This window comes from Cuculus canorus, chromosome 5 (assembly GCF_017976375.1).
Source record: "Cuculus canorus isolate bCucCan1 chromosome 5, bCucCan1.pri, whole genome shotgun sequence".
NCBI lineage: Eukaryota > Metazoa > Chordata > Aves > Cuculiformes > Cuculidae > Cuculus > Cuculus canorus.
The window spans coordinates 54,910,484-54,933,367 of record NC_071405.1 but is presented as its reverse complement, the minus strand read 5'-3'; the positions used below and the strand labels follow the sequence as shown (position 1 = coordinate 54,933,367).

Sequence of the window (22,884 nt, the reverse complement as noted above, 5' to 3'; positions counted from 1 at the left end):
ATACTCCAGATACAATTATAGCAGTGCCCCAGATCTGCCTGTATCTCTCCATGGCCTCATGCAGACTTACATATACTATCTTACCTTTTGAAATAGCCAAACTTATTGCAAATGTGCTTCTATCCTCTGGATAAATAGAGTGTAAGTTCCCTGGCAGTCAGTTCAGTGGTGGTTTTCTTTAAATGCTGTATTCACTCACATGTTGCTTTTTAATGCTGTGGAAGTTACTCTGGGGTTTTTTTTCATCTCTCTAAGCAGATGGGAGCCTCCAATCAGCTGTTGGGCAGACATTAACCAGAATCAGAGGTCCCAGCGCAAACAGCCACAGAAGGAAAATTCAGTGAATAAAAAATCAATACCAGTTGCTGTGAGACACAGCAATGCACAGATGCTGTTTGAACCATTCAAAAACTTGCAGGAGAAAAGGTGGCATTCTCCAAGAGTAAAAGTAGTGATGTCTGTCATTCTTTAAGGGGTTTTGGTTTCTTATGTTTGCTATTGCAAACATTGATTTCTGCTTTTTACACTTTTTTACAACTTTTTCCCCTTGCTGCTTCCTTATATTTTACTGCTGTTTTGAAAAAAAACTGCATTTAAGCTGAAGGGTTTTTTTCTGTATTTTGTTTTTCTTCCCACTTTTTTCCCTGTTAAGCCAGAGAATGAGCAAAGTCGTAGAACTTCTCTAGAAAAGTTCACTCGCAGTGTGGTAAGTTCCTTTTCTTTTCCCTCTTCCCTTTCCTCAGAACTTCACTTTTAGTTGGGGGGGAATGTGGATGCTTGACTTTTTATTTCATCCTTTATTTTTGCAGCTAGCATCTTTGCAGCTTTTTTTTCTTTAATACTGTAGCTCATCTAAATAGTAGTTCTAAAGAAGGGGGTAGCGGGAAGCAGAATTCCATAATGCTTATTCTAGCTTATCATCACTGCAAAAGCAAATTGATTTTTGTCTAGAATTAAATGCAAGTTTGTCTTTTTGCTGTGTTCCACTACAGTATTTGTTGTGGCTTTTCCTTGCGCAATGAAGTAGAAGAGCATGGTTCTCATAGTGCCATTGCAACAGTATCCGTATTGACCTCTGTGCATGGTTAATGATACCGTATGTATATACACATACATATCCCACCCACAGCACTTCCTCCATTGCCCCCGCCTGTCAGTGCGCACGTAAATAGTGATGGGTGATACCCTTTGACTCATTCATGATATTGATACCAGAAAAGGAGCCCAATAACAGGAAGAAATATGACACTGTTAAATCTTTTAGATAAGGGGACGGTGGGATCTCAAGGGCAGCAGACAGATGTTGTTTGTTTTATCTTTTCCTTTGCTAGTCTCTAGCCTCCAGCCAGTCCAGTGGTGGGGGAATCTGGTCTGGCTGCTGGGGGATGCTGCAGCACAGGGCGGCGTTGGGCGCTGTCAAGGGCTGCTTCTCTCCAGGCCCCAGGGCAGGACCCCAGAGCTTTTGTGGATCTGCATATGCAGCAGATCTTCTACGGAAGAGGAAGAGCAGGGAGAGGGGGCAGAACCAGAGCCAGATTCCTCAAGTAGGGTGGTGGAGCAGGGATAATGGGCAGCATAGGACAGGGCAGGTTGTGCATGTTGGGTGGCACAGAACACGCACAGGGCTACGGCTGAAGCTGCAGCAACTGTGTCAGTGGGGAATTACTCGTGTTGCTCAGTATCAAGCACACTTTGACTTAGTATGTCATATGGTTTTGGCATACTGCTGTGGTCTTTGTATGTTTCCCATTACTAGTTGTTAGGTAATACTGGGACAGCAGAGAGTCATGAAGTGGTTGATTCTCATAGAAGCCACTGTACAGAGCAATTATTTCATAAAAAGTTCATTGACCTTGTTATGGCTTTATAACAGCTTTAGAATGAAGGCACTGGACTATGTGTATATACAGTACATATGATTACATTTGTGTGTACATATGTGTATATTTATGTACACACTATATCCATGCGCATGACGGATGAATATAGTATTTGTACATACAGATAGAAAAGAGGAAACTATGCGGGTAAGTGTGAGCTGTTGTAGAACAAATAAGCCTAGAGGGATTCCTTCTGATGCTGCCACGTTACTGCACAAGTAAACCCAAATGTAACACACAGAGCTTTGTAGTATATCCACTGGCAGACTTCCTGGGGAATGTATTTATATAGTTAATGCATATGCACACATTTAAAATATGTTGATACAAAATATATCACTATGCCCATCTGCATATTTACTACTTTGTAAGAGTCTGCCAGAAAGAGGCAGAGGCAAGATCTCTTTTTAAACAAACTAAGCAGAAATATTTACACTGAGTGGTAAATTCTGCTCCTAGATTTGCCAAATACGTGGAAGAGCACCTCTCACTTCACTAGACTGGCTGAGTTTAAAGTAGCCCCGCCAAGGACAAATTTTTCTCTTGTATTTGATTTCAAGGGTAGCTTGACAGTTTGGGATGCTATAATTATAAGTACCTGTAAGGAAATTCAATGTAGATTGGCCAGTACTTAAGTTCTTTTTTTTTTTTTTTTTTTTGTTGTTTTCCTTACTGGCTAGCATACTGTAAACATTTTCTTTCATTTTTCTTATATATATCTATGTCATCCTCTGATGGCACTGTAGCTACAAGAGCTAGGAAGGCTCTGGGGTTTTTATACTTTGCATTATGGCAGCTTGTCACTATCATCAGATGAGGCAGTAGTCTCAATGTTGGCATGTCATAATGTCCTTTGGAGGACAGTATTACCAAAGCAGTAACTTCATGGTGTACAGAGAGTATTAAATTAAGATAATGTTAATTCTGCATGCCCAGATTCTCCAAAATGCACTGCAGTTCCTCAGATACGTAGAAATGGAGCAGTACAGAGACCCTTGTTCCCAGAGCTCCACTATGCTTTAGTGATTACTCTGTAGAGGAAAACATATTCAAGCTGACCCTGCAAAGGCACACTGAAGTTAAGCATGCAGTTAAAGTTTGGCTGGAACAGAGCCTGAATGCTCATTTTTCTTCAGAAGGGGGCCCTAAGCCTATTTTGCAAAGAGAAAAATATTAAGTCAGTTTTCCAACAGAAGGACAACTCTACGCAGACAACTCTGCAGTGGCCAACTTTCCGCAGGACAGTTCTCCACAGGTCACTTCTACACAGCTGACTCTGTGTGGGGACAACTCTACGCAGGGAGCTCTGAACACCTGGCAGGAGCCCCCACCAATGTTCAAGGGCTTTGCAGAGCTTGACATGCAGCAGGGGGAGAGGATTGGCAGCATCTGCAAGACCCCTTGCTGCAAGGTCCCTGCTTATAATTGTCCCTGCAGAGAGTCAGCCTTGTAGAGGTGTCCCACAGAGAGTTGGCTGTGGACAGTTGTCCTGGACCCATTTCCAGTGATGGCTGTAAGAGGAACGTTCAAAAAAACAGGTCTAGAAGTTTGTTTGCCTTAAGGAGCCATTGCTGAGATGAAGTAGTGGCTCCCAAACCATCCATCCTGTAAGCTGCCTTTGGGCGTAGGCCACCTCCGTAGGCTTCTGTGTTTGGCTCTAGAAGACTGCAGTAGAACCCCGGGGAAATTTTCAAATTTGGCTGTGACATGTGGCCCAGCATTTTGGGAAATGACTGAATTGAGATGATTGAAGGCTTAGCCTTGCGATGTGCTCTGGGCCATGCATCTCACAATGCTGGGCGCTTCAGCAGATGAGGTACCTGTGGGGGCAGCCTGGGAGGTGCTGGCCAGCCAGCAATGCTCCACAGCCTTCGCACTCACCAGGAAACCCTGCCACAATTATGAGAATTGGAAACATAATGCAAAACTTGAGGCAGAACTCCAGAACTCTGGATTTAGATAAAAATGTAATTTTAAAGTAAACTGTAATTGAATTTCAAAATTTAAATATGGATTTCAAGAACACAGTTTAACTGAAGGCTTATGTCATTTAGTGAAAACATCAGGAAAATTACTGGTTGAGGAACAGCTTGAAGCCAGTTACAATGAGGAATAAAGCAGATTTGTTTTGTTTGTTCTTCCTGCACCACCCTGATTATAAGAATATTTAAAATGGGTTTTAAAATACAGAACAAATTCCCTTCCTGCATCAATCAGTTATTGTTTCCTGTAACACTTCATCACTTCAGGCCTAGTAAGGACCTTCGCCAAATATTTTTTACCTCGTCTTTTCTTCAAATAAGGCGGTATTGTTTAAAATCTACTATAACTTTTTAGCTAACATAAGCAACACAGGGAAAACATATATCAATGATGTTATAGTTTCCTTTTGCATCACTGTATTCAAATTTGAGGGACTTCTTTCCCCTGATGGTGTAGAAGACATGGTATAGAAGAGCCAGAGCAGGAGTGTGAAAGTGAAGGTTCATGACCCATTCCTTGTTCATGGTGCTGTACTTAAAGGAGTACCAGAGAAGGCCGATTTCTAGCCAGAATGCCAGACATGCCCAACTCCTTAGAGGGTGAGTCTTCATTTGAGTGAAAAAAATCAGACTCGCTAGGTTTGCCTGTTCTAGTGGCTTGGATCTCACCATCCTGTGTTTGAGAAAGACAGGAAAATATACTAGGCTTCAGAAAAAGAAACAATAAAGCTTTGTTGACAAACTGAAAACAATATTGCAGGCTTTTTGTCTGTTACTGGGGTTAAACTCCTCCCCAGAGAAATCTTTCAATGTTTCCAAGTTGCTCTCCTGCACTGGGAGGAAAGCTGTACAGCTTGAGTGTGAAAGTGCAGACTTGGAGCAAATGAAAGTCATCTTACCCACATGGCTCCAACTCATCGCAGAGTCACAATCCAGGAGACAGGGATTAACCTCAGACCATCTGACATCCTTTAGAAAGACACTGTGGAGCCCTGCTGGCAAGCCAAAGACTTGATGCCTTCAAGGGGAACAATGGGAAATAAGAAAGAACAGGGGTATACAGGTTTGGGTTTTTTTCATAACACTCTTCAACTGTCTCATCTTCCTTCGCTCGGTACTTTTAGCCAGGAGAAGGCACCTCATGACTAATGAAGACATGGAGTTTTTACACCAGGTGCTCCTGGAAGCTAGGCACTATCTAGTCCACATTAAGCAGAACACTGAGAGCAGGATTTTTCCAGGAGAATTTTCACTGTGGTGATGGTTTGCCTTTTACTTTAATGTCCTTTCAAAGTGTCAGCTGGTACCTTTGTGCAGTGGCCAGGAAGGGGTTTGCGCCCACCACTGATCAGGTGCTTCTGTAGTAAAGTTTGCAGTGCTTCTGTCTGCATTCCTCTTGGAGTAAGGTGATGACCCAGCACCCAACATGACAGACATCCTCAGCCTCCTCAGCTTATCTGCCTGAAGTCTGCAGCTGTGGCATCAGTGTGTGTTTCATGGCAGCCCACCACCACAGCTTGGGCAGAAGCTGTGTGGTCCCAGGACCAAATGTCATGGTCGTCAGTCATCTGATGAACACCAAAGGGCCACATCCACATGATGGAGCAGATCCCTACAGGGCATGTGTTGCCTAGCACTGCTGGAGCAGAGGAACAGCAGATTTCTTTTCTCCCCCATTCATGTTTTGAAGAGTCTTCAAAAATATGTGGTAGGATAAACATCATGGCCTGACCCTTTCAGCCCTGTGCTGGGCTCTTGTGCCACGAAACCACAGGTATAAAGCTTGACTGGCTCTTCTGTGCTCTCCACAGGGGCCCTGGGGAGAGGTCAATCATAGGGAGTTGCAGATCTGACAGTCTTTTTCATTGAAGCACTTACTAATCCAGCTCATTTAAAACATGATGGCACTGAGCGTGGTGGCAGGTTTATCTTATTAAAATTTTCCTTTTGAATACAGCAACGATTGACATTGTGAAAGCAGAGCTAGCCTGTCTTTTCTCCCAAGTGAAGATAAATGGCATCATAAAAATCAGACATCATGTATCATATATGTTATAAATAATACCTGGTATTGAGGTAATAACTTAATTTTAGAGACACACATACACACAAATCCATATATCTACATCTCTCTATTCTGTCATATTTGATCATCTTACTAATTAAAAGGAGTCTGCTCTACTATTTTTAGCCATGCAGTCTCAGCCTAGCTGTTTAAACTGCTGTGGTTTCCCATCTGCTTTGGAAACGATTTAATAATCAGGTAGACAGAAGCTTAGTTCTCATAAACTGGGATGATCCTTCAGGGCCAAGAAAATATATTTTAATGAGTACATTTAGGGCAAACACTGCTGCTTTTGTCTTGCGAAGGAAGTCACCAAGTCTCTGCCTAACTTGTGATGGTAGCCATTTACTTTTAATAAAGGAGGAAACAGGAGGGAGTTCCTTTGTTATGTCTTGCAGCATCTTGAATACTGTCTCTAAAAGCAGCAATGGTTACTCCAGCAATAACAAGGACTGAACCTATGGATACTAGCCCTGGCAGGTAACTCAGATAAGCCTGGGCCACACTACTCAGACTTGAATTCAAACATTCCCAAAATTGTTCTGTTCCAAGGAATAACTTCCCGTGTGAGAAAACTGGTGTTGAAAGTCTCTGATTCAAGGTTTGACCCAAATGCAGAGATGATCTCTTTATGTTTTATTCCCAGCTGATATTTCTTTAAGAACAAAAGGTGCACACACACATACAGCTTTTGACAGGACTGGAGTTCTCAATCTTTGTGTTTTAAAGGACAAGAGAATGACCAGACCAAGAATTGTTTATTCAGAATTTTTACAACTTCTATCTAAACTGACTGAAGTGGCACACTGTTAGTCATTACGCTCCTGGACCGTAAAAGCTCTTTACCTGAAGGAGGTAAAGAAGCTCTTGTGCCTCTCTTCCATGGCCTGAGCTTGGAGAGAAGAATTGCACAACCTGGGAGAAGTGCAAGGCATTTGCGGGCCAGGGCGCCCTGTAAAACTCATTCCAAGCAATGACAGGACCTGGCAGCTCCAGGCAAAACGAACAGCCTCAGCCAGGGAGTGCTGCACAGGATGGAGTGGGGCAAACAGGAAAATGCCAGACTTTTGGCCGAGGATTGGGGTCTGTTGAAAATCCCTTTCCCTATGTTTTCTTTTTGTATCTCTTCCTCAAGCAGCAGTAGCCCAGTGCAGTGTGCACCAGCCTACCGAAGCCTCTTGTGTGCATGCTTGCACATGGTAAGCTACAGGCTGTATTTTATCTCTCATAATTACAGTCTTTGGAGTGTAATACTAAATGGGAAATGGAGTCCTCCTGTTAAGTCCTAGAGGAAATATGATTATGTAGTGAGACTTTAAAGAGTCAAGAAGTTTATTTTAATATGAAACAGAAGACACCCGGTATAGAGAAGAGATGTGGTGTGGAATGTATTATGGGGTCAGATACGAAGAAGCAGGGAATTTTTCCAGGTGGTAAGTTCAGCTCAGTGCAGAAAGAGAATAAAGTAAAGGAGGAGGTGGTCTGTGTTCAAGCTACACGGGAAGCAGAATGTAGATAAGGAATGTAAGAATAAAAGTTTTCTAATGAGCTTTCTTTAAAGAATCCTGGATGTTATGGATAGAACATACTGGGCAGCAAGAAAAGGAAGACTGATTGTCTCAGTTTCCAGGCATAGGTGAATAACTGAATCGACAGGCTCGCCTGGCTTTATTAACAACGTGAGACAGAGCTGCAGCAGGCAGAAAGCAGAAGCTGGTAAGCAGGGGCTGCTGTAGCCCTTGCATTAGCAGCAGCAGGATGGTTTTGTATTCTCATCCAGAAGCACTGGGGACAAAGTCACACATTATATCCTTAATGAGTGTTGAGTCAGTGTCCCACCTTGGGTTCTTATGCAGGGATGACTTTACATGGAACCAGAATATGACTGGAGATCTGGTGTTTGATACCGTTGTCAAGCTCAGTGGCTAGGATGCTTTCTCTCTGGAGCCTAAAATGCCTTTCTCCTCCTTGCAGTGGTGCAAACTGGCATCACTGTAGCACTTCCTCTGCTTTAGTTTTCTGGTGGTGTTTGGCTATTTCATATTGAACAAACCTTGGCTCGGGGTGTAAGTGTGTCCCAATTCAGTACCCAGTAAAACTTAAAGAAGTCCCACATCTAGTTTGAGTTTTGTATTTATCTATTTTTTTCATTATACAGCTGTGAAAGCCTTGGTGCCTACCCCACCTGCCTGGCTGTCCCTTCCTAGATGCTGTCAACAGTCTTGTCTTCCAGCTCTGTATTGTTACCCTTGTTCTTCCCTGCTGCTTTCCCATCTTCCTGATCCTCAGCTACATCCCTTGGCCACTGCTCTGCCTTGTGCTGGTTTTTATGTCCTCTCGGTTTGCCTGCTGTTGGATCAGAATCTGAATGGTGCTCTAAATGTCCTATTCTTAATTCACGAGTACAGTGTCATAAGCACAAAATGTGTTGATGGGATCTTGTCTTACTCAGGTAAACTCTGTGGTAGATTGCACAGCTGTGTGTCACAGTGATGCATTACAAATGCTAACCATGAACACAATGAAGAAGGCATAAGGCTGTAAGAAGAATTGCTGCCTGATATCATTAGGGTTCTCTTTTTAACTGGTTCCTTTATAAGCTTGTTGACTGGTCATATACTTACCAGTTTGCCTGCTTTTTCACTTTCCCAGCTCATCGGCTTGCATAAATAGATAACAACATTTGAGAGCATGGAAAATATTCACAACCAGCAGTACAACAAGGGCAAAGGTTTAAGCCATTATGACCTGCAATATAATAAAGGCAAAGGTTTGGGTATGGGTAGGGAAGAGTGGTAGAAAAGCTGGGAAGTATAAAGTGTGATACACTGAGATGCTAGTGAAGTGGATATTGGAACAAGCAGCAAGAAGGAAAGGAAATAGGAATATATGCCAAAATCTCTTAGATTTGGCACAAAAAAAAGACATCTGGGAAAAGGGTTATTTTTATCTTTGGAAGATATTTTACTTAAAAAGAGTGTGCTTGCTCCACTCCTCCAGTGATTACCAAGAACTGGCTTTAGCTGAGAGATGGCACTTGCGTTATGTAGGTGATGGAAAGCATCAGAATGTACCTGAAGTGTGAGGGGCTCCAGTCAGCATTTGCAACCTGTCTTCTGATTGTTCTTCAAAACTAGTCAGTGTCAGTACCTAGTACTGCGAAGGACTGGGTGCATGGCCTATATAGTGCATATATTGACTGTTTGCTGCATGCTTGAGCACAACACATCTGTTCCTGGTACCAATATATTGCTTTACCTGGAAAGTGACTGAGCTGTGTGGGCTTATGCTGCAGTCTGGTAAGCAGTGGGTTGCACATATTGCATGTGAGATGCATAGTCTGTTCTGTATACAGGGGTTCCTTTAAAGGATAAGTATTCCTCATTTCTCATGGATAAGTTATTCTTCATTTCCCTTCCTATGAACACTGCTGTGTAGTGATGCTGGCGCAGAATGGCAGCTGCCTTTTACCCCAGATATCGCTACCTGCCAGTGGTGGTTGAGTGATCCTTGTGTGTGCAGTTTGTGAAGTGCTCTGGTATCCTTTTGAACAAAAGGTACTCTATGGAGCCCAGCAAATGCTAACTATTCCTTTACTGCCTTTTATTCCAGCTACATATAATGTCTGGAAGATAAAAGTCAGTATTTTCCCGCTACAGACAGATCTAGCTGCTAGCTACAGATTCTGAATCAGAACCGTAGCAAGGTGTTTCACGGGGAGGGCAGGCTTAGACTCTGCTGTGATTTCAGCCAAGCTTATTCTGATACTCCAAGAGGTGGTGTTTCTGTTTTCCTCTGACTGTGTAAGGTATTTGCATATCTGGTTCCAAGTCCCACTGAAGGGAGTTAAAGAAACTGAGTCCATTCCACACAAAAGAAAGAACAGAAACGCACACTGCTTGAAAGGTAGACCTGCAGCATGCAGTATGGGCATTTCCTGAGTTTGCATGAAAAGAACACTCAACTACACCATTGTATACCGAATGCAATGATTCATGTGTGCCTCCATCTTAAATTTTTTTGTCTGAGGGAGGGACAGGCCCCAGATACCTATCCTGAGGCCACTCAGCTAGCCGGGCTCTGCTGAAATGCCCTCCTTGAATATGGTAAGTTTAAGCCATCCATAGGCTGCTTTAGCTAATGCCAAAGTGGACTTGAACACATTCTCAGATACAGGGAGCCCAGACTGCTCCTCTGCAGAAGAGGATCTTCCTCCCAGTGCTGGTGGGACAGTAGAGGAGAGCTCCAATTGCTATAAAGCTCTATTCTAGGAGTGGATCAGTTCAGGGCTTGTATCAGCTCCTGGTTTGTGCCATACGCAGTAGTACACTGGTATTTCTCAAAGCAAAGTAGTGCCTCGCTTGGGAATCATAGGAAATCCTCACAAAATAAAACAGGTATGGACAACACTGATTTTAATTGGACTGCAGCTCTGATCTGTTCCCATAGTGATATAAGCTGGAAGAGAAAAAAGGCAATATCAAATGCAGGAACCTGACCCATGGTTGCTCAGCTTCACTGTGATCAGCGGTAATGGCGAGAAGCTCAGGTAACTTGTCAGTCAAGCCTGTGAAGAGGAGTGGGGCCCACTCTGCAGGAGTTTGGGGGTAACACGTAAGTCTGAGCTGGTGAGAATGGGTAAACACCAGTCCCACCAGTAGCAGCCACTCCCCTACCTAACCCCGTACAGCCACTTCACCACTCCTGTTTCAGTCTGTGTCAGCATGTAGTTGCTGGTATTGTCCACCATATTTTGTGTGCTAGTTTTTGTTATACATGTTCATAGTTTACATGTCTGTGTTTATTTTGGTTGAACTAAGTTATTTTCCTTTATTATGTTTTTAACTCTGTTTCATATTTAACTTCATTAATTTATGTTACTTTATATTATGTTTGCAATGTATCTTTTAATAAAAAAAATCTAATAAAAATATTTTTTAAATGAAAAGAAAAAATTCCCAAAGATCTGCAGTGTAATATAACATCGGAAGACAGTGCTGGCAGGTCTAGGATGATGGTAATCTCTTCCTTCAGAAGTCAAGTTTGGTGGCAGGATGTTGTCTGCCCACTGCCAGAATTCTTTTATGTTAGCCAAAAGGAAGGAAATCTGAACAGTGCCTGTCACCCTGTGAAAAACCTCAAATTCAAGCTGATGGAAGTAGGGTTTGCTCATCTCCAGTGGAGTTGCAGACCAGCCCCAGTCCTCTGCTGGGTAGTCTTACAGAGGGATGGGGCAACGCCAGTCCTGAGGAGGTGGCTTCTCCTTCAGGAAGGCAATGCTTCTAGCTGGAGCAGATTGGACAGCAGGCTGGAGAAAGGACAGCCCTGAACGCAGAAGAGGGGTAGAAAGCAAAAAGTGGAATCAGCTATAGCAATCAAAGTCCTAAGCTAGTGGGTTGAAAGCATGGAGGTGAAGAGTCAGCATGAAAGCATTTTGGTCTTTATTGATGTGAGAAAAAGTAGAGCCTGTGCTGCCATACCAGAAACTCCCTCCATGCTTCCTCTCCCCCGTCACTGCAGCAAAAAAGCTCCCTATGGGATAAATCCTGCCTGGGTGTTCAGGTAAGTTGTTAGCGGCATGCATGGCTCATGCATGCTGGTGGTGGTGAATGTCTGCATGCTCAATACATGAACTGCACTCTGTGCTGGGCAGAGCACACTAACATCATGTGAAACCACAAGTACTGGACAAAACTGAACTGAACTTTCTACTTAAAAAAAATAGTTCATAGCCTTTGCTTTCTCTCCCAACTATGCAAAGTGCTGGTTTTAGTAGATAAAAGCAAAGAGCAAGAGATGGAAACCGGTCCATAGGAGGCTACAAAAATGAGCTGGAGCACCTCCCATACGAGGACAGGCTGAGGGAGTTGGGCTTGTTCAGCCTGGAGAAGAGAAGGCTCCAAGGAGATCTTATAGCGACCTTCCAGTACCTGAAGGAGCTACAAGAAAACTGGGGAGGAAATGTTCACAAAGGCTTGTAGTGATAGGATGAAGGGGAAGGGTTATAAACTGGAGAGGGACAGATTTAGGCTTGACATAAGGAAGAATTTTTTCACCATGAGAGTGGTGAGGCACTGGCTGGTGAGGCTGCCCCATCCCTGGAGGTGTTCAAGGCCAGGTTGGATGGGGCCTTGAGCAGCCTGGTCTAGTGGGGCGTGTCCCTGCCCATGGCAGGGGCATTGGAACGAGATTATCTTTAAAGTCCCTTCCAACCCTAATTATTCTATGATTCTATGAAACTCCAGTGGCTCATGCAAGACATTTGAAAGGAGTGTCATCTCCTTTTTGTATCAAATCCCAGATGTACTTTTTTTCCTTCTTGCTTGGCTTCTTGCCAAGTTGCTGAATTCTGCTTCATTAAAATAATTGCTAATTGCATTTTACACTTTAGTTTAGTAGCTGCTCAGCAATGTCTCATCTATCAAAGATGCTAAGCATCTCCCATGACCTAAAGGTTTGTCTTCACTTCACTGGGTCTCAGTGAAAGCCCTGATGGTCTGCAAGTGCCAAGGCCTGGTATTCTGCTCGCCATGTAGTCATGCAGTATGATAGGCCACATACTCGGAAGTCAGATTCTGGGGGGCAGTTTCACAGGTTTATTGAGAAATCCTTGATGTTTTCTTTAGGTTACTCCAAATTCAGATTTTACACTACCTCTAACAACTGAGGCTGCTGTCATGCCAGTGTTCAGGGGTAAAAAAAAATCATTCCTTCATCTGCATAGCAAGAATTGAATGTTAGCTTTACCAAGATGTGGTTGAAGCCACAGGTGATCCTTGCTTGAAAGCAAGGTGATCCTTGCTCAGCAGTTTGTAGGGAATGAGAGAAAAGAAAGCTTTCCTGTGCCCAACAAGACATGCAACATATGCCCTACAACTTATGCCCTACTGTAGTATGTGTGCGCTGTGCTGTTTGAGCAACAACAGTCTGGGTTTCTAATTGTTATAACTGTAATTAGTAGTGACGAATATTTTGCAACTGGAGGACTGGGGATTTCTTTATAAGCTTTAGACCCCATGTAAAAAGTTTACTTCTTACATCCACCTTAATCTTGCTTTCAGTTATTCAGTGTATGCACAGAATTGTGTAAAAGAGGCACTGTACTGTGCTGAGGTTGAAATCATATGCTTTCCGGATCCCCTGCCAGCGCAGCTTACATGAAATTTCTCCTGGAGATAAGGCAGTTGTTGACATTTTCTTTCAGTGGAGAAAGGAGAGAGAAATGTGGGGGCAGCCACCTGCTAAACAACGAATTGTGGAAGAAAAAAAGTCTTTTATCTTGGTTGAACCTTTTTAAAGAAACTGGGTGCTCTTTGTGCCAAACTTCTATGTCGTAATAATCTGCAACTTCCTCACTCCATTAGAGATTTCCCCAAGGGAATCCCATCCAAGTGTTGGATGAGACCCAACATGACCTCTTGGGCCTGAACTTTTTTGGCGTGTATTGCACCCAACTACGAAGTGATTTAGCTACCTCCAGCTTCTCAGACCAGACCTTCACCTGGATGACGTGGGCTCTTACTCCATGCAAGCCTCAGGAAAGGGTCGCAGGATTGTGAAAAATACAGGGGTGCATCTCACCTCAACTGTCTTGAGGCAGACATGGGCCACCCTTGCATGATCATCTGGACACCTCTTTTCTGGACACAGGAAAGTGATGGTGCTAAGGCACACTAATGCTGGCTTGGACTGTTTGGCCATGGACGCCTTCCCAGTAAGCAGGAGTGGGTGAGTTTGGCTGGACACGCTGGGGGCCCCAGGGAGAGTTTGGCTGGCTGAGAAGTGAGCCACTCTGCTGCCCCAAAGGATCTGTCATGCCTGCTATGGCTTATATCACTTGGCTAGCACAAGCCTCTTGTGTCTCCTGCTGGACTTTGTGTCTAAGAAGCCCTGGAGGACTAAACCAGAAATGGAGATGGCCATGGACCAGCTGCTTGGCTGGTGTAAACCAGCGGCAGTTCTGTGAAAACAACTGAGCCATGTTGATGCACCTGAGCAAGTGGGGTCACGTCCAGCATTTCTGCCTGCGATGCAACAGTTTACTCCCTTGTGCATTTTAGTAAAAGGAAACAAATACCACTTTTTTTTAAATGAAATGCAGTTTTTTCCTGATCCTCTTTATTTTTATTTTAAAGGGGATGTCTAAGATGGGAGAATCCCAGACTGATTGCCTGCATCCGACCCTCCTCCAGCCAGCAGGTGTTCATATTGCTCAGACCTATGCTATGAGGCTCAGACTTGTCTCTGTGTTGGGTTTAAACAAAATCCCCTACATCAGTATCCTGTAGTTGGGGGCTGCTTTGGTAACAAAGCTGAACATTGCACTTTTTTACACTCCAGAGCTTCTCCATGTAGCCAAAAATTTTGCAGCGTTAATCCCTGCGTATGATTCTAGGGATCCTTTCACCATGTGTCTTACCACAGAGGTAGATATGACAGCTGAGCAGACAACATCACTGCCTGCTTCTCACTGTCTTAAAACAGAGCTTCTCACACCCATCTACGTGTCCCCAGGCGTGAGGCTGTTTGGCACCTCAAACTTTCCTGATGCAGTTATCCTCCCAGACAGTTGGGCTCCGTGCTGGGAACTCATCCCAGCAGAGATGCAGGGTGGGAAGTTTGCTGCAGAGCCAGCAAGCAGATCTGGGTTCCTGGGCTAACATCTTTCCCACAATATGGGGGAGCTGCAGATGGAGCCCACCGCCTTTGCCTGTGACAGGAAGCAGTTGCACTGGGAAGCTTGTGAGCGAGGTTTTGCTACGTGACAATTGCGATCATGGTCTCCGTTTCCAACCTGCTGCTTTCTCCAGGCAGCCTTTCTGTCAGCTGCCCCCCACCCGCCTGTGCCTAAGCTAGCACTGGCATTTCTCCCTTCCCTCTTTGAATGTGTTCATTTCAAAATCCGGGGCTGTATGTGGCACAGCACTTGCTCCTCACTAGTGGACCCTGATGTGGGAAGCTGGCATGCCCCCAAGCTGCCTGCCTGCGAGAAGATAACAAGAGGAACTGGCTGTCGCAGATTAGTTGGAGTCTGACTGAATAGTTATTATACAAACCCAAGGCTTACTTGTTTTTTCCTAAGTATCCAAATATAGGTGAAAACTAACAGGTTCTTTTCTTGAAGCCAGCCATGTTATTCTTCCAGAAATTAACATCCATATCTTTTACCTTCCTCTAAAGAGAATTCAGGAACTGATAATTCCTTAGCACTATTTCTCTAGTATTCCTAAATGACAGCAAAATGACAGCCACGATTACAGTCCCCTAGGCACTGCCATGTTGCTCTGCAGAAGACTTGGCCACCTCCTGGGTTGGCACAAGGCTGAGCTTCCCAGAAGTTCATTTAAAAACAATAATGTTCAAGAATTTGATTTATAGTGAAAGAAAGCACCTTTTCCTAAAGGAGAAGAACAGCACTACTGGCACGTCTGCTGAGCTCAGGGGTGGGGGAGCTGGTCCTTCCTGAGCCTCTACCCGGGTGTTAATGCCTTGTAGAGAAGGAGGAGTCACAGAACCATGACTGTGGCCCTCTCTTCCCAGGCAGGACCATCCAAATTACACCAGTGCCTCCAGCAGCCAACTGCTGATATACAGAAAACAGCGAGATTGGGCTTTGTGTGTTTGTGCAGCTGAGCAAATTATTTGGTAGAAGGCACTCATCTGAACAACGAAATAAGGCTTCTGTGGGTAACTTTTACATCCTCGTGCTACAGCCCTAAATGGGAAGAGATTAGAAATCAAAGTGGGGGGAAAGTGTCTTTTTCTTAGAGTTTTAACTTGTTAAACAAGGCTAATTTCAGATTACCTGCTAAATTTTACATTCAAGTTTTCCTGCATTGTGCACATACTCATTTTTACTGTATAATCTGTTTCTATTGCTCTTTGTGTGGATCTTTCTTTCAAACAGCAATCAGTAAGACTTTCTATTGCAAAGGAAATCTTGACTAAATATAGTAACATAGAGGAGGTTGTTTAAGATCTGCTCGGTATTCCACAACATTCTGGTATTCCCTGGATGTTTATTTCAGCCAAGACTTTTTTTCTTTGAAGAAAAACATCATTTTTCAAGAGGAAAGCTAACCAAAGAAACACAGCAACTGATGCAATACCTGAAACAATTTTTCACTGCTGGATCAGTAATTGAAAAGCCATCAGCATCCCCAGTGGAGATATACCCCTCCTACTGTGTGCTCATGGAGGAGATCACCTGTAGGTCCTCCCTTGCTCTGAATGAAACCACTTACACTGCATGGCCTAAGTGAAGGGATTCAGACATGCAGGTGACCTACTCCTTGGTCATTAGTCCTGCCAGTCAGTGGGAAAATTGATGTGGAGGCCAGCAGCAAGTGAACAAGGGTGCCACAGCCACATAGCTGTGTGGTGTCTTGAAGGAGAATATGGGGAATGCAGGAAGAGCAGGCAGGAGTGGGCAAGCAACAAGCTAGGAGACAGGAGACTAAGGAGCGGTCAACGTGGAGTGGCGGCAGGGCAGGGACAGGCTAAGCTATTTCTAAAATCACTTTTTTTCCCTAGATCTGTTTCCAATGGGTGATGTGCAGGTGACATTGATTCACAGGCTGTAGGATGGGCATCCCAGCTTCCACTGCAGCCTCAGTTTTGCAGCCTTTTCCTGCCTGGGGCAGCGCTCTGCATGGGAGCCATGGCCTGTCACTGGCAGGGTGATTTGGGGCAAGACAAGTAAAGGTGAGCATAGGACAGGATATGCTTTGACCAGCTCCGAAGTAACAGAGAAAAGGAACATCTTCATGAGAGAGTGTCCCAGGGCACAACTGACCCCCTTGAGTAGTAGTCACCTGGACATCACTAGCCCCAACCCCTCCTTGCCAAGCCATCCACCTGGGGCAAAATTGCAGGCAGCTGAAATGCTGGGGACACACTCACTCACCTCCCTGTCAGCAGGGCTGGGGCGAGCAGTCATGCACCCTGCTCTTGGGGAAGGCCCCTGTCCCTCACTCGCAGCCAAACTGTCCCACAGCATCACTCATGCTTCTGGGTCTTTTCTGTCTGTCTGTCTGTCCCTCCCTCCAGGGAAAGTCTCTGGCAAGCAAGCGCCTCACGGGCCTGATGCAGTCCTCCTGACGGCTTCAGCCCACTGCCCCGCAGAGGAGACACCTGGGACCGCTGCTGGGGACGGGGCATTCTGGGGAGAGTGGGTCCTCACTGGGGACAGAGCCTGAGCCAGCGCAGGTGGAAAGCCACACACCGGGGGAGCACCTCTTCACAGTTTACATCGACACTTTCCTACCTGTACCGCTTTGTAAGGACGCCGTGCAGCTACCTTGTTTCCATGCAGGGTTTGGAGGAGCTCTTTTCACCATACTGAGAAGGTCAACAAGGCAAGGAATTGCTGTCTTGGTATGTAAGGAAATGGACCTAACCACAACTTGGAGAAAGAAGAGCTGAGAGAGATCAGTATTTTTCCTTCATCTCTTCTCTCCCTTGCAGAAACATGGCTGTAACAGATGCTGCCACAATTCCACTTGCTCTCTTTCTTGTGGCTGTCTGGATCCAATAAAATATCTGCTGGAAGTTGCTTCTCCTTTTCACAAAATCTCAAATGCATTTTTCCTGCAGATTCATTGACTTTAGCTTTGTGGGTTTTTTTCCTATGTCTCTCCTTTAAAGCAATGGAGAGAAAAAAAAAGACAGTATGGAAGATCATCACTCGCTGTCCTTCCATAGCATGTAGCATGTCCAGAGATGATGGCCAGATCCTCAGCTGAAGTCAGGAGAATGTGAGTGATTTTCATCACCTGAGTGTCTGCCCCATCAAATCGGACTCTGATCTTGGTGCAGATCCTCTGATGTTAGTGGAATCACTCTGCATGTACGTCTAGTGAAAATGTGATCAGACTCTGCCCGATGCTCAAAATCTCCTGTTTTAGATGTGTAGTGCACACACAAACACACCATGCGGCATTTAAGAGTGAATTGTTTTATATTGTATTTGATTTTCTATTTATTTAAGGTTTTGCATACTTAATGATGGATGTTCAAGCTTTACTCCAAGTAGGTAGAATTAAACCACTTAGAGGAGACTCCAACTCCAATTGCAGAGAGCAAAAACCTGCTCACGTGTATACAGGGAAAGGCAACTCTGATAAGGGCAGGTGTCAAAATTCAATCTACAGTGAGGAGGGAATTGATAGAGATGGGACCAGTGGAAGCAGGGTATGAATGCAGAGGGCACTGGGTGCCAGGTAACCCCTCCTGAACAGCAGCACATCCAGCTGTGAAGTAAAGCTCAGATAACTTACTCCACTGAGAAGCACCATTGTAAGAGTGAAATCGTACCTCTTGCAGAAATGAGCTTCCACTAAAACTCAATCAACCTACAGTCCACAAATACAAATGCAAGAGGTGACCCAGTAGCTTGTTTCAAACTGTTGGGAGTGTAGAGGTTAGGATGAGAACAGAACGGAGGTGACTTTAATTAAAAAACCCACTTACACTAGCTGCAGATAGGAAAATGGACTGCATTCACATACAGTATATAGTCTATACAGCAGATTTTCAAGACTCAATTGACTTAGTGCCACAAAACCTCCAGTATTTTGCAGGCATTCAAATCAAGCGTATGTGAAAATAGATATCTCTTGATCTTCTTCACTCGTGATAAGGTAAATTGGCTTTTTGTGCAGGTGGTAGAAATTGCTGTATGGCTACAAGTCTGCATTCCTACATAGGGAAAGCCATCTAGCTAAGTAGACAGCTGACTATCAACAATCCTCACTTCTGAGGCAAGTATTATTCTACTATCTAAGGCCTATATATGCACAAAATCAGGCCACCATAGTTTCTGTCAGAAACAGGACCTTTCCTTTCTCCCTAGGACATTTCTTATCTTGATACATCTTTTCCCCCTCCCCCCAGAAAACTGCTATTATGTATTTTACCTAAGGTCCGTAGGAACCTCTACACCTGCATGCGTGTACATTATAATATTGAGGGTGATACTTGTTCTTTACACATACCTGTTCCCACAAACAGCCTGTTGTCTGAGGTCTTCCAACCAAATTGTCCTACACTTACATGACACACAAGCAAGTTCCGGGACTTCAGAACCACCATGGTTGTACCTGTGCATTCATGTGTTGTCCTGCCTCTGAACAGGACATTTGGTTCCCTCCAAATTGTCACTTAGCTGTCCTTGCAGGAGCCATTTGTCCCGTGTTGCCCACCCGGCCAAAGGGTCCCCTTGGGTAATCTTTGCTTAGTAGGCCTGGTTATCCATTCACGCACATTCATATGTGTCCACTTACATAATCCCTAGGAAAATGCAAAGACTGGCTCTTCTCAGAGCCTTGGTGACATCGTTTTTATCTGTGTCAAACCCACCATTGTCACGCATTACTGGAGCTCTGTAAACCAACAGCTGCTCTACTGGCAGTGCTGCCCAGCCTCTAGGCTGAAGCATTTCCCATAGGAGGTCTGTCCTGTGAACCCCCAGGTTGGTCTGCAGAGCATTCCTGAGCGAGATGTACGCACAAATCATGAAACTGGTGTATAGCAAGGAGTGGAGTCAGCAAGGTCTTACCAGGGGGTCTTCTCCTGGGGGAAGGGTGGGGTAGCTCCATGGAGGTACTCCTTAGTGTCCTGCAGCAGGGGAGCACATATGGGCAGGACTGAAGGATGCTGGTGGATACACGTGACAGGTGGAATTGAGGTTATGGTCTGTGCAGGGAGCAGCAATGCCAGACTTGAACTGGGAGATGTGCCACTGCCTTATGAGTGTAGAGCCCCACTTGCTCTTTCCTGCTACGTTCCCACTGGACAGTTGTGTTGGTTTCTGCAGTGTTTTGCCTATGAGATTTTGAACAGTGTATGGAGGGAATTTTTACAGGCACTGAAAGCATGCATATAGGCATACATCAGAGGGCCTGGCTGCTGAACAGCTTGCCATTTAAATGCACACTCATGCAGGCTAATCTGCTCAGTAATGGCTATCTGAGCAGACAGAGCTGCATGTTCTCTGGAGAGAAGAAAGCTCTGCTTCTAATTTCCTGACTACATTTCTCTAAAATAGACATGAGAGTAGAGAAGGCCTTCTCCTGGAAACACATATGAACTGCTCTTCACATGTCTTTTACTTCACATATGATGATACCAACATGTAACTACTTCCACATGATCCTCATTCTTGAATTATTGTTTTTTAATGACATTGCTTGTTACAGGCGATGCTGCTCTTGTACTCTCACCAAAATCCCATTGAGAGTTGCAAGCAGTAATCCGATGCTTTATAAGAGTCCCATGTCTTCCAACTACCTCATCGTTCTGAAGATGAGTTAGGAAATCAGCTTTCCACCTCTATTTCTGTTCTAAATGGCATTGTTTCAAGGCAAGGCAGTATGGAAAGCTTTTATGACGTCCATGCTGTGCAAGTTAGCTACAAAGCTTCCCATACTTACAGCGCTATGGCTGTGAAATATGGCTGTACACTGTTATTTGGATAACAGAGTATCCAGTGTATTTGTGGCGATTGTGGCAAACTGACACCAGGACAAGCACTACGAAGGTTCGACAAGCCTGTGAAGACAGCATTGGGCTAAAGTAAATGGATTAATGTACTCTCAGTATAACTCAGTGCTAAGATCCCATAGAGAACTGTAATAAAACGGTAGCAGGGCAGCCATAAAAAGTGGCAGTAAGCTGACATAATAATACCAGGATAAATGTAGCAATAAGGTAACACAGGCCACTGCAGTAAAGTAGCATTTTGATAATGCAACAATAAGACACAATAGGATGCTGCAGTAAATTAGTTTGGGGAATAAAGCAGTAATAACTGTATGTGTGGACAAACAGTGGCACATTTGTACTGCAGCAATAAAGATAACACAAGGTGTCCTAGTAATAAGTTACTACAGTAACAACAACATGACGCACTATAAAGTTATATCAGGATGCTTCCATGCTGCAATCAAATCCTGCAAGAGGTGGTAGTGAGACAATAAAGACAAAATATGCCCCATTTCAGACTGCAAAAGATCAGTCAGTTTTCCGACTGGTAACCCAAATTCTGGAATGATCTCAGCAATACCAATCCTATTACTCCCCACTTTCAAGGAAGCTGAGGCAAGAGTATTCCCCATCCAGTCTATTATTTTGGCTCGAAAATACAAATTAGACTCATTGTTTCTTCAGCCAAATTGCCACAGATCGTGGTGAAATTTTTTCAGTTAGTCCTTACTCAGGTGAAACACCAGTGATTTCAGTGAGTCCTTTGCCTTGGAAAAGATTTGGATCTCTCATCTTCTGGCACAGGCGATGCTTTTAGCCCACAATTATTTCTGTTTTGGGGTGGGGGAAGGGGAACCCGGGTACAGAACTTCTGACTGTATTGGTCTGTTTCCTGAAATGCACAAATAAACTGAGCATCCTGGAAAAGTCAAAGAAATAAGGCTCAAGTCTGTTCTGTCTGTCATGCATGCATGCACACGTGAATAATCCTGCCGGAATCAGTGTGAGTCCTGGATGCATCCATAGGCAGGGCTTGGCCTGGCACTGTTCTCAGTGTCTCCAGCTGAGCGACAGAAGCAGTGTGTCTTCTCAATATTTACTTTTTTTGTATTATCTCCCTTCCTGATTTTCCATGTTTTTGGTTTTTAAATTTAATCTCACTTCTGTATGAAATGTCATTAGAAAAAAACCAGTTTGCCGTATGACAATATGCAGCACAGAGGGCAAAGAACAGGTGTGTCCATTTGCTGTATTTGTACCCTTCAGTGAAGGGTAAAGCATCCTGGAAAATACGCAGCAACCACTGTTATACTCAATAATCATCAGGCGTAAGGGTTTAGCCGAAGTATCTGTGTCAACAGCAAGGCTTGAATGGAGTGTATGTGCTAGATAACAAGATGATCTCCTGGGAAAAAGATGTAAATAGGGCACTACTGCAAACTCCTGACTAGCAGGAGCAGCTCACAGCTGGCTCTGGCTCCTTCATCCAGTCCCAACAGATATGAATTTTCTACCACATCTCTCTGACCCTTTGCACAACAGCTTTGCTACCCCTTTATGTGGCTTCCTCTGTCTGCAGCTGATTGTGCTCAGTTCAAGTTTTGAGCAGGTCTCTGATATGCTTTGGCTGGGCTCTTGCCTTAAACTCCTTGGCTTACTCTTATTGTGGTTTAATGATTAAGCAGGATTATTAAAGTAGAGCTCACGGTAGGGTAAGATGGGCTAGGTTATCATGATTTTTGTCGTTTAAGCTGTGAGCAATTTTACAGCTTCTCGACACTGTTTATAGCCTGAGATGGAGAACAAGCAAGGTGGCCGCTCAGCAGAACAGTGAGCTGGTGAACAATACACTATCTTCACGCCCATACGTACTTTGAACTTAGTGGTGAGGAGAAATTCTTTGTAGTGAGAAAAGTAATCTCACAGCAGGAGAGAGTCAGACCTGATCAACTTTTTCACGTGATACAGATTTTGCTTTGCCAGCCCCTAGCATCTGCAAAGCTCTCAGCTAAGGGCCTGCAACCTTCTAATCCTGCTGCTAAGCATTTGGAAACAAGCTTTTCAAAAGCTGTCTTTACACAGCAATTCTATTACTTGAAGCCTTTACATGTGAATTTATGGCTGCTGCCACAAGTGTCAGTAGGTACCCTCTCGCATTTGCAACAGGAAACTGCAGATTCACCCTTCACAGAGTGTGGATGTTAGTGGGCAGAGTTTAGGGAGTAATTTGTAGGCTTGAGGCTCAAATGAGTTGCACATGAGGGAGTCTAATACTGTTTGAGATGCCCAAAAGTGCCCAGGTCTTCCACATGGAGTTGACAGCAACGATAATGGGTTTACCAGTGCACTCCTGTCTGGGAACCCAGAAGATACCCTGAAACCACTCTCTGTGGGCAATGGCATTGATCCCGGAATATTGCTAGCTGTCAGCAGAGATCCTAAACTGAGCTTCTCTCTCTCATCTTTGGGGAAT

The 22,884-nt window shown here is 44.3% G+C and overlaps 1 protein-coding gene across 6 annotated transcripts in view; it reads left to right on the top strand.

Annotated features, from left to right (window-relative positions):
* The window catches only part of RGS6 (regulator of G protein signaling 6), a 278,903-nt gene extending 257,578 nt beyond the window's left edge, over window positions 1-21,325 (top strand). For 5 of the 6 annotated variants that reach the window (XM_054067562.1, XM_054067563.1, XM_054067561.1 and 2 more), the window contains 2 exons: window positions 653-706; window positions 16,977-21,325. In XM_054067562.1, coding sequence (XP_053923537.1) covers window positions 653-706; window positions 16,977-17,027 — 105 coding nt within the window. In that variant the 3' untranslated portion in view covers window positions 17,028-21,325. The remainder of the gene's footprint in view (window positions 1-652; window positions 707-16,976) is intronic. The other variant, XM_009563981.2, reaches the window with a different exon arrangement.
* The last annotated feature ends 1,559 nt before the right edge of the window (window positions 21,326-22,884 follow it).